At 39.3% G+C, this 11653-nt stretch overlaps 1 protein-coding gene across 2 annotated transcripts; it reads left to right on the forward strand.

Moving 5' to 3' along the window:
* Window positions 1–1369: 1369 nt before the first annotated feature.
* LOC132104399 (KH domain-containing, RNA-binding, signal transduction-associated protein 1-like) lies at window positions 1370–11261 on the forward strand. Of its 2 annotated transcripts, XR_009423535.1 has the most exons (11): window positions 1370–1654; window positions 3330–3451; window positions 4611–4727; window positions 4996–5142; window positions 5579–5715; window positions 5842–6049; window positions 6164–6231; window positions 6483–6541; window positions 8187–8376; window positions 10376–10439; window positions 10782–11261. XR_009423535.1 is itself a non-coding variant. In XM_059509843.1 (9 exons), exons 1-9 carry the CDS (start codon window positions 1561–1563, stop codon window positions 8291–8293), a joined length of 1059 nt encoding a protein of 352 aa, XP_059365826.1. In that variant the 5' UTR covers window positions 1370–1560; the 3' UTR covers window positions 8294–9420. The 2 variants fall into 2 exon arrangements, 1 of the variants encoding a protein (XP_059365826.1); XM_059509843.1 differs by lacking the exons at window positions 10376–10439; window positions 10782–11261 and having other exon boundaries at window positions 8187–9420.
* Window positions 11262–11653: the final 392 nt, after the last annotated feature.

Here is an 11653-nt window from a genome sequence, read left to right on the forward strand (position 1 = left end):
TTATAAAATAAACTAGATAATAAATAAATAAAAGCCCATAGCACATTTTTATATGCTAAGTCAGCTTTAGTTAAAAGGTTAACCACTCTACAGTTAACCTTGTGAGTGTTAATCACCTGATCATCTTTAAAAGCTTTTTAAACAAGATGAAAGAAAAATCAATGAAACAGATAGCAATAAATACATTAATAAATAATAGCCTATGACATTTATTTGTATATGCTAAATCAAAAGACAGCATTACACAACACCGCATTAACCCTGTGAAGTCCTTTAGACTACTATAAATATTTGTCCTGGGGCCTGTGAATTTAAACGATGGCCCTGGAAAAGTTAAGAGAAGGAGAGAGGCAAAGCACAAAAGCAGCAGGGAAGAAAAGGAGAGGAATATAAACGCTAGCCGAACAAAGCTCAAAGCCCACAGCAGTCAGCAGCCCCTTCGTTATGAGTTTGAATAGTCTGACATGTACAAACACAGTGTGTTAACCTCGGGCGAGGCTGAGGGGAAAAGGGCAGTGGAGGGTGGTGGTACAGACGTGCTAAAGGCCTAAGCAGGTGTGACAGTTCTGAAAGCTTTCGCTGGACAGGTTTCACTGGCCTCCAAGCAATGCTGAGCCATGGCTGACCTCAGCGCTGTTAGAGAGGAGCTGTGCTTATAGTAAAAGAGAAGCACAAGAGATGAAGGAAAACAAGCACGTTTGTACTTATGTGAAAGATGCCTATAAAACAATAACAGCGTAAAAGTACAGCACATGTTCTCAAAACAGACAAACAGATCAGAGATCACGTTCTGCCAGGGTTGTCTTGCAACTGTAACTAATAAATAAACTAGAATTATTAACTAGATTATAATCTATAGATTAAAAGATATGCAGGTGATCAAGTTTTAATAATACTTGGCCATATTAATAATACTGTCAAAATGTTCCAGCAATCACCACAAACCCCTGAAAGTAATTTATTTTCCATTTTCATCCAGATGGGGGCAGCAAACATTACATTATGCAAGGTGCACAGTTCCTTCATAATTTACCTCTTAGATGAGCCCAGAAGCTCATGCAAACGTTTGTGGATGTCTCCAAGAACCAGGCATCGTAACACTTATTAATTCATTCATAACAGATTAACATGTACTGGAAAAAACAGATAATTCATGTATGATAAATATTGTGCATCAGAATCACGTATAAACTAGTGCATATACATGTAATCTAGAGAAAAGAAAGGAAAAAAATATATATATATGGCAGCCTTTTCCCAAAGCAAATGCATGAAATGCAAAAAAAGGAAATTCACATCAAAGTGGGCGGTCCCATACGTCTAGTTTGGTGACGTAATTTCTGCTCGCTCAACTCATTTGCGCTCATCTCCAGCTTTTGTTCATCTGTTTCCACGCGCGCGACGGAGAGCGGGAGCCATTGCGACTCGACACAGCGCAATTTTCAGCAGCAGCCACTCGTGTGTCCGTGCCTCCTACCACCTCTCGCACGAAGTGGATACTGAAATTGTTTCGCCGTCGGACGTTTGGTGTTTAAATCCTCTTTGACTCACAAACTAATCATGGAGAATGAGAACAAATACCTTCCGCAGCTGCTGGCGGAACGCGACAGCCTGGACGCGTCGTTCACGCACGCCTTGAAACTTATAACAGCAGGTAACGTAAAAACCGTTGTTTTGTGAAAACGAAGGCAAAGAGGCGTGGGAATCTAACCGGGAACTTTTTGCGATGTAGATAAGTTTTCGTTTTATTTAAAGAACCGGTAGGAATCGACTGTAGTCGTTCGCGGGACGCGGGGCGACCGTTGGTCTCGCTTCAGGGCGTGCGCGGGGGGTCGTGTACTAACGTTCTCAGCTCGAGCCAGGCACGTGCTACCGAAGCTATTTTCCATGTATTTGGAGGGACAAACTCCACTTTTACTGGATGATATCGTTTTTTGTACCCTTCTGTTTAGTGCGCTCGAAACCCATAGTGCTGTAGAGTTTTACCCCCATCATCCTCCACAGTACCGATTCCGCTCCAGCGCGCTACTTGAGCCGCGTGCTGGATTGAGTTCCCCGCCGCGCGTTCATGGAAGTGAGAACTTTCGAACCTGATTACGTGTTTTATACAACTTTAAGATAGCGAATTAGTATTTCAGTTGTATTTTTAAGATAATATTTTTCTAAATGAAGATTTACCGCCCTTTGTTTGTATGGAGAGCTCTGTATCTATGGGGGTCAACGTGGCGTTTCTCTGTAACTTAAGCATCGAGTCCCAGCCGACATGCCCTTTTTTGTTTTTGTCTAGACTAAAAGATCTGGAACGCGTCAGATGAAATCATCCAAGGCTGATCAAATTAAATTGAATACGGGTGAATGTCTTTTTGAGATTTGTCGTAGTAATAAAGACCATCCGGACCATATGCGGCTTTAAGCTGAAAACAGTTGCATCTGGAGATGAAATAGTTTTTTTTGGTGTAGGAAATGTCTTTTCCTGGCCTCGTTTCACCACGTCTTACATCATCAGCCTAGCGGGAGTTTAAATGTATCTTGTGGTTTGTATTAGCAGATCAGATCATTTTTACCTTAAGTTACCTTTGCAGCGGCATCAGACTTGCAGTGAAAAGCCCTTTAAAAAGCAGAGTCTATTGATTTATAGCGTTTCCTTGCAGTGGCTTTGAGGCAAGCACTTTGATTTGCAACCTGAAGCATATACTTAAATCTCAGACGAACATTTGCCATTGATGTAAAACGACCAGGAGATGGCTGGAAAAGTATCCTAGGCCTGTAAACATTCGTTTATAATCCAGCTTGTCATGGTAAATGAGGGAAATGTAAACATGTTAATGTGTCTCCTCACTAGTGAAGTGAAGTGACATTCAGCCAAGTATGGTGACCCATACTCAGAATTTGTGCTCTGCATTTAACCCATCCGAAATGCACACACACAGAGCAGTGAACACACACACACACTGTGAGCACACACCCGGAGCAGTGGGCAGCCATTTATGCTGCGGCGCCCGGGGAGCAGTTGGGGGTTCGATGCCTTGCTCAAGGGCACCTAAGTCGTGGTATTGAAGGTGGAGAGAGAAATCATTCATTTAGAATGATGCCCATTCTAAAGGTTTAAACCTGGTTTCTTAAAACTGCTTTTAATTCTGCAATAAATTTCTGACCCTGTTCTCTGACGTAGAAGTCAAACTTGTGTGCAAATGTTTCAGCGGATTGAAATTTGTAATGCATGTAATAGCTGGTTTAGCAATGATTGAAGTATTTTAAAATTAAGTAGCTCTAGTTTGTGTATTTAAATGTTCAAATCTGATGCCAAAACTATTTTTTGTGCATTTTAGAAATTGAGAGGGTTGAGAAAGGAGAAACAGAGAAAGATACAGAAAGCTACCTGGACCTCTTTACCCAGAAAAACATCAAACTGAAGGAAAGGATTCTCATACCAGTCAAACAGTACCCCAAGGTGAGTGTCACTGTGGTATTCAGGAACACGAATGCTGTGCTGGTTTACTAGATTACATGTGTGCTGCTTCAGATCTGGTGTTGAATGAATGTGTAACACCTCAGTGGATGCAAAGGTCACATGAGGGTTCTTGGGAGGTGCAACATTTTTTTAAAGGAAAGTAGAACTTATTTAAGGACAAGAATTGCATTAGTAGTGGAAATAACTTTTAAAGAGCGAAATAGTAGGTCTGAACTCACCAGGGGCATATTTTAACAATTTTGCAAACCTTTGATTGTTGAAGCCTGTGAAAGGGCTGTAATATGTCACAAAGGGGCTTAAGATATTTTCCAAAGACCTGTTTCTTTGTGTGTGTCCCGTGATAGCTTACCTGCCAGAGGCGATCAGACCATTTGATTGAGTTTTCTGCTGTTTTGTGAGCGTAGCTGTGTTTTTCTTTGAACCTTGCATGTTTATTCTCTAAAGTTTGCTTGACAGAAAAGTTGAGTCTTGCTGATTTTAACATTTCATTTTGCTCCACCTCTGCCCAGAATCCGATTTTGCACTTTCTTTTTAACTATTGCTTGGATGGCAGATTAGTATGCATGTTCTGCATGACTGATTATGTCGCTCATGGCCAATTGAAAGTGCTGTTTCTCTTTTTAGAATGGCTTGTTATACTAAACTTTTGCTTAGATTGAAAATGGGTTGTTCTGAGGATGTGCATCTTCAGAGTTGTCTTTGTGTGGTCACTGTATATCTTGGAGGCAACAAATTGTGTTAGATCTTTGCTTATGACTTGATTCACAGCTGTTAGCTGCATACAGATATAGTCCACAGCAGACTCTTAGGTTCTCCATGTGGGTTACTTTGATTTTAAATGTTGGACTTTACCTCTTTTTTTGGAGTGGCACTTCTTTGTTTTTGTGCTAAGAAACAGCTGTTTTGTTGTCTCTTGAGTGTGATTTTCCTCCAATTTTGTCCAAGTGTCTTCATCTATGCATTCCCATACTGCCTTATGTTACCCCTCGCTTTGTGTCGTATTAATCTTGTCCTTTTCTGGAAGATCAAAACTATTGAGTTTTTATTCCTTGAAAACTAGTTCAGTCAGTCTAAGTGAGGTGGTGTACATTTTTTTCAAACGCTGTGGGTTTAATTTTTTTTTTGTTGCTTTGTGCAGTTTAACTTTGTTGGGAAGATCCTCGGACCACAGGGGAACACAATCAAGAGACTGCAGGAGGAGACCGGCGCGAAGATCTCTGTGCTAGGGAAAGGGTCCATGAGGGACAAAGTCAAGGTAATGTGTTCTTTGAGGTTTTTTGAATGATTGTTGCAAGAATAACTTTTACCATGGGCACATCACTTTCGTTTTGGATTTCTAAGGTAATCAAATCAAAATCAAATCACTTTTATTGCCACATCTTTAAATAGCTCTAAAACAAAGTCATAAAAGGATGTTTCAAGGCTATTTGATGCATAACATTCTGGTTATCTTGCTGTGAGAAGGTTTAATGACAAACTATGGGTAAACTATATCTTGTGAGCTACTTTTTGGTGTTTTTCAGGAGGATGGCTTGAGGAAAAGTGGAGAACCAAAGTACGCACATTTGTCCATGGAGCTTCATGTGTTTATCGAGGTGTTTGCTCCTGTTCCTGATGCATATGTGCGCATGGCTCATGCCATGGAGGAGATCAAAAAGTTCTTGTTCCCTGTAAGTACTCAGAAATCTGCTCCAGATTCAAGAAAGACAGCCCAGAAATCATTGTAGTTTTTGCCTAAGCTTTCTGTTTATAGTGCTGAGATTTATGAATTCCAAATGGGCCATTGTTTAAATCCAAACTGCCTGCATTGCTGGATTGTAACTCTACTTGCTTGGCCTGTGGCAGCAGATTTATATTTAATCTGATAAACCGGTTGTTTTCAAGCTCAATCTTGACTGAAAGGTTTCACTAAACAGTTTGTGTGTTTCCCTGTAAATGACATTAACTTTTGTGCACTGTGGAAATGGCCTTATATGAACTGTTTCTCATGCTGAAGTTACATGGTCCAAATCTTTAAGTATCTGCTTTTGTGGAAAGCCACTCTTTGCATGTCCTGATGTTCTTGTGGAGAGTGTCGTGTTAGTGAGCTGTGTGCCTACCTCACAGGACATGATGGATGAGATTTGCCAGGAGCAGTTCATGGAGATGAAGTTTCTAAACGGTGGCCAGGAACACGGGGGCAGAGGCCGAGGAGGGCCACCAATCAGAGGCCGTGGAGGTCTACCTCCTCCTGGAGTACCCAGGTATCCACACTAATGCGTACACCTTTTTAATAATAAATTGTCTTTTTTGGTTTGAGCTGGATTTGCATTCAGATTCTAAAACTGTTATTGATGCAGAGAAAACGTAACACTTTTTTTTTTCCGCAGGGGTCGTGGTATGCCCCCACGTGGTGGTCGTGGCGGACCCCCTCGAGGTGGAGCCACAAGGGGAGCACCTGCAGGTAGAGGTGGACCATCAGTCCAGCCACCCAGAGGAGCAGCCTCCAACCGTGCCCGTCCACCCGCCCCTGCGTCTCAGCGGATGCCCCCTCCGGCACCTGCGCACCCTCCGACCCAAGACTCATACGAAGATTATGTACGTTTCTTTATTTTCTGAATTTGCTTTGAAGATATTGAGTGCCCTAGTATCTTCAAAGTTTATGCTGCTGTGGGTTGATTGATTTTAATTTATTTATTTTTTTCTTTTCAGTCTTATGACGAGAGCTACACAGATGCAGGCTATGAATCCTATGACAGCTACTACAGTCAGCCACAAACGTAAGTTAACAGTACATTTTAGTACATTTGGGACTTGGAAAGTCCTAGTTTCCTCAAAAAGACCAAGTTATGATTTATTACAACAGCTTATAATTATTGTGGTTTATGGAGGCTTTTTGGAAACATCCCAGGGTTTTTAAAGCACAATGTTCTTGGCTTAGTATGTTATTGTAGGAAATTCAGGCCAGGTTCTTTTGTGTAAGAGTTATTCGTTTAAACGGTGTTTGTACTTTTTTTTTTTTTTTTTTCAGAGAACCAGAATACTATGACTACGGACATGGAGAGACACAGGAGGGATATGAAAATTATGGTAAGTTGTTGTGTTTGTTTTTTTTTATTTTGAATTTTAAATGTTTTATGTGAAAGATTTAGTGTCCTGGTCTGATATAGTCATTTATTCCCATACCATGATTTGTTGTTGTTTGTTTTTAAACATTTATTATAGTTATTTTAAGGATGAGGACTTGCGTTACATTCGATAATGCTACTGTAACTAAACCGAATAGTTTCTGTATATCAAGATAGTTAAGAAAGTATTACTACCTGCGAGTTTTCACGAAATGTTATACTTGTATACTTGGAAATGAGGCCTGATGCATAAGCTGTCTGAAATCACATACTGTCTAGTAGGTAGGGGTGGCACGGTTCCCTGAAAAAGACAGAACCCTTCGGTTCACCACACACGGTTCGGCACACGCTGGGACCGCAGTTCAACTTAAATCTGACAAAGCACATGTAATATGGTTTGCTATAAATAGCACGTATAACAAACTGGGTTCAGCTAATGTTTATGTTGATGGATGCGCAACAGCGATGAGAGGGAAAAAAAAAAGCCCTGGACAAATCATTCACTCTTGTTCAACGCGAATGCTGTATATAAGCAGTCATTTATTCCGTCATCACCCTGGTGGTGATAGTGCGCGCTCACAGATGAGACCTGAATATCACACGTTAATATGCATTTAAACCAAACTCATTTAAGCTTTTTCAGTTTAAACATTTAAGAGCCAGAGGACGCGAGTTTGCGCGCGCAGTGTGAAGATTTGTGTGTGTGCTCATCCGAAGCGTGCGAACGCGCGCAAATATTAAGCTCTCTCTGAAGTATTGTTTAAATGGACAAATTTAGAAAAGAATCGTCAAAATGCCCATCTTGGTAAGTAAGTATAGCAGACATGTATCAGTGCATTCTCTTAAAGTGACAATCTTTGTTAATCGAACAGCAGCAACAAAGAAATCACTCACTGCTCTTGATTTAAAAAAGCTTTTTTAACTTTAATAAAGAATTATTTTTAATGTATACAGTCCAATATGCAATGTTGTTTTACATTTGATTACCTAAAAACTTATGCTAGACCTGCCTAAAAAAAACAACTGAAAATCACGTTTTATTGTTTGTATCTTTACTCTATTGTATTTATTTGTGCTGTTGTTGGATAGAATAATCTTTTTTTTATTTTTTTTATTAGAAAGTATAGTTTTTCCATAAACATAGCACATACAATGGTACCAGAACCGTGAAAAAGTTGAACTGTGCCACCCCTACTAGTAGGTACTTAAATTTGGTCTGAAACAATGTGATTGTTGAACAAGTATATTCTATTTAGCATGACATTTTCAAATGCATTTGAATTTGGACATACCATAGTTTTGACATACTGTTTACGTTCTACATTTTATGTAGTAGTATAGAATTAGCCATATTCTGATGCTGCACATAGTTTGATCCGTAGCATAGATGTTCACATAAATGTGTGAACTAGTGGTCTACCAAAAACATTTGACCTGAATAATTCATGTAAATTTGAGATTGTATCCATTCTAACACAGAGTCTTGCCTTGCAAAGGTAGATTTGGTCAGTAATGTTTTTAAGGTGGGGCTTAGTTAAGGTCATTTACACCTTGGTAAGCTATAGTTTGCTATCTGTTAATCTTGCACTGTGTGTTCGGTCCCACAGCTCAAAATGACTGGAATGGGACACAGCGCTCTGCTGCCGGTGGAAAAGCTCCCACTCAGAGACCGACCAAGCCTGGGTTAAGGGAGCACCCCTATGGACGATACTAAATCTGACTAGTGGAACGTCACCCAACACATCGCCATGTCAACTGTCTCCCATGGCAGCTCACGCTTTAAGCTACCCGACAAAAGTAATTGTCCGTTAGTTGTTCTTTTTGGTCGTGTTTTTTTTACTCTGGACTTTTTTAAAAGAAACTTGACGGAACGGCATTTGAATGCCTCAAGAATAAACAAAAACTATAGAAGGATTAGTTATACAATGCTGTTTTTTTTGTTTGGTTTATTTTTTATTTTTTTTGCCAGTATCTCTTCCTCTGCTCATACCTACCCTTGCTTTTTTGCATATGTCGATGGTAAAAATTTGTTCCAGTGATTGGGGGAAAAAGTATTTAGCTGGAAGGTAAAGCCTAACAACTGTACAGCCACTTTTTTGTGTTACCTTAAAAACTCTGCAGAGGTGCAGTTGCAGATTCCCATGTAGGCTACATTTCAAAATTCTGTTTAATACTAGCATATCAAAAAGACCCTAAACGTAATGTCTGTTTTGTAATAAGGAATATAAATAAACGAAATGCAAAATGTCTTTAATGGTATTTCCAACAGCCATAGATTATTTCTTATTTGATTTAAATAGTGTCAAAAGCTGTAAATGTAGATTTAGGCCTCAATATTTTTCCTTGTATCTTTAGAGTTTTGAAATATAGCCCAATTAGACGCTGTTGAGATGGAATGTCCACAAATCCTTAATTTGTTAAAATAAGATGTTACTCTTCATAAATGTTCTGCAGAATAACCCATGTTTGGCTACTTATGTTTAAAAGGGAAAACAAATCAAACATGTCAGATTATCATGGATGACACCATGCTATATAAACTGCATGCACAAACTGCTTAAAAAAAGGATTTGGACAACAATCTCCACAAGGGTCATCTCTTTCTTATGTAAAGGGATACTGCAGCTAAAACTGACTCTATTGTACATAATTTAAAAAAGGAAAAGGAAAATAAAAACACATCAAAACTGTACTTTTACTGCCATTTTACTATTTGTATCCTCTCCATAAAATGCAGAATGACACATGTGTAAGTTTGCCTAAATAGGTAACTAAATCTGTCCAAAACATGTTTTGCAGCAGTTGTCAATAAAGCCTAGTTTGTTTTTTATGAAACTTTAACCTGGTTTATTTTTCTTTGTCTTCATAAAATCTGAAATGGCCTTTTAAATAACTTCTAAGCTTCGGTTCCAACATTTCTTCCTCTTCAAAAACAGATTTTAAATTTAAAAGAATGCATGAAGACGTAAACTACACTAAAGGAGTCTGTTTAAAGTGTTTGATTTGACAATTAAAAGCACACCTTTAATGTTTCTCTCTCTTTTTATACTTAAAAAGGACCCTAGAGGTAAGACCTGTGCTCTTTAAAAATAACCTGGATAGCTTCCTAATGTCTATAGAGAGAACTAAAGCATTCGATGCTTGGGTATGTATTAAACTTTTCTTGAATGACATTTTACTTTTGGTCTCACTTAGAATGGGGAATGTATTACAGCCTGAAATAATTTGAATTTAAAAGTTAAGTTATGCAGGGGCCAATTTTTGTCAAGACTGATGCAAAGACAAGTTGGCTGCTTTTAGCAAAAAGGACAGGAGAGGACTGTTAAACCTTTAACTGCAGCATTGTAAAGGTAACCCTAACCCTAAATTTGTAAGTGAGTAGTGTTCAATTTATATACTTAAAATTGTTTGGTAACAGCGTGCAATGATTTAAAATATCCAGTCGTTAAAAAAAATATAAAAGTAAAGTGGAAAATAATATACAAACATGCAGTAATTTTGCTTATAATATTTCTGTACTAACATTTTTCGAGCAGAACTGTAATGCAACTCATGCTAAAAGAGCTCCGTGTCAAATCTAGATCCATCTGTTTGTAATGCTGCTGCTGTTGTTTTTTTCTTTTGCGATTTAATTCTTTAACGTATTAAATACTCAAATGTCCCACCTGAAGAATTTACCTGGAAAAGCTTGAGTTGCATGACTCAAACTTGGCAGATTGCATGAGCTTCCTCTATACAATATAGTTTGTCATGACAATGTTTGGTTATTTGCTCACAGCGATCTCTCTTCCCTCAGGTTGTGATGCCTGGAAATTCCTGGAAATGCAAAGTTTAATTGAGGATGTCAGACCTCTCCTCAGGTCAGTTATCTTTTCCACTTAAACATGCATCAATGCTTGTGCATTCAAATAAGTTGTTACTTTTAATTGTTGTAGTCTGTAGTTTTCATCCATCTTAATTCTGATGAGTCAAAGCTTTCCAAATCTGCATGTTCTGCAAGAAGCACTAAATGGCACGAAGTTGCACTGCCCTAATGGGCTTGCTTTCAGTTTCAACTGTATATTAAGCCTTGTAATTACTGGTAGCTCCAGTGGCTTAATGTGATGTATGGACTCATCGTGGAAGATGATTCAAACATCTCAGAGTTGTGTGTGCTCCTCCCTCTTGCTTGCTTTACTAAATGACTTGCTATTTTTCTACAGGATAAGACAAGCGTTTGTTTGCAGTGTAAGAACAGTCTTACCTCTGAACACCAGCTGCCTTTAAGGAAACGTCCGTGGGCAGAACAGTCTGACCGAACAGCTTCTGAATGGGCTGGAAATGCAGAAATCGATGGTCCTGTCGACTAAAGTTTGAACCAGCAACCTGTTAATGGGTTAAAATGGGAATGTCTTAAGTTCTTGGTGGTGTTTTTATTGGCTCTCCAGTTGTAATGCAAGGTCATTTTCTCTATGCTGAAAGTTTCTTTTTTCTGTTCACCTCATCCAGTGCTTTCTAAGCACACTTTACTTTAAATGGACTGCTTCTGTTCATGTTAGCTAAGAAATCATTTTAACAAGCTCGAAAATTCTGTCCAGGCTCTCCAGACGTCTACTTCAGACAATACTCCAGTGCTTTTATTCTGCAAGACAAGCATGTCTTCCTCGGTTCCTTGCTCGGAGGAACGTACATGCTAATTTAGAGCTGTCTTTCTTGCCTTAATTGAGAGCTTACCATAAACGCTGCTTTTTCTAATCCTTGCTGTTTGTGTCACTGTTAGTGTACATGGCTGTGGCTTCCATCCTTTGCTCACCCCCCCTCCCCCCACCTCCCTCCAGTGCACATAGGATTTGAGCCTGTCATTTTGACCAATTACTGTCTGTGACAGTGTGTCCGTCCCCCCGCAGAGCTGCCACTGTTTGCCAACTGGCTAACAGGACTAATGCCTTATTGCATTAGAGACAAATCAGTCCTCACTACAGATTTTAATAAGCATCAGCCACCGCTCAAGTGCCATCGAACAATTGGAAATGGATGTGTGTGGGTAGGAGGTGGACCGATGCGTATGCAGGCTTCACCGTAATGAGAAATTGCA

This window comes from Carassius carassius, chromosome 25 (assembly GCF_963082965.1).
Source record: "Carassius carassius chromosome 25, fCarCar2.1, whole genome shotgun sequence".
In the NCBI taxonomy this organism is placed as follows: domain Eukaryota; kingdom Metazoa; phylum Chordata; class Actinopteri; order Cypriniformes; family Cyprinidae; genus Carassius; species Carassius carassius.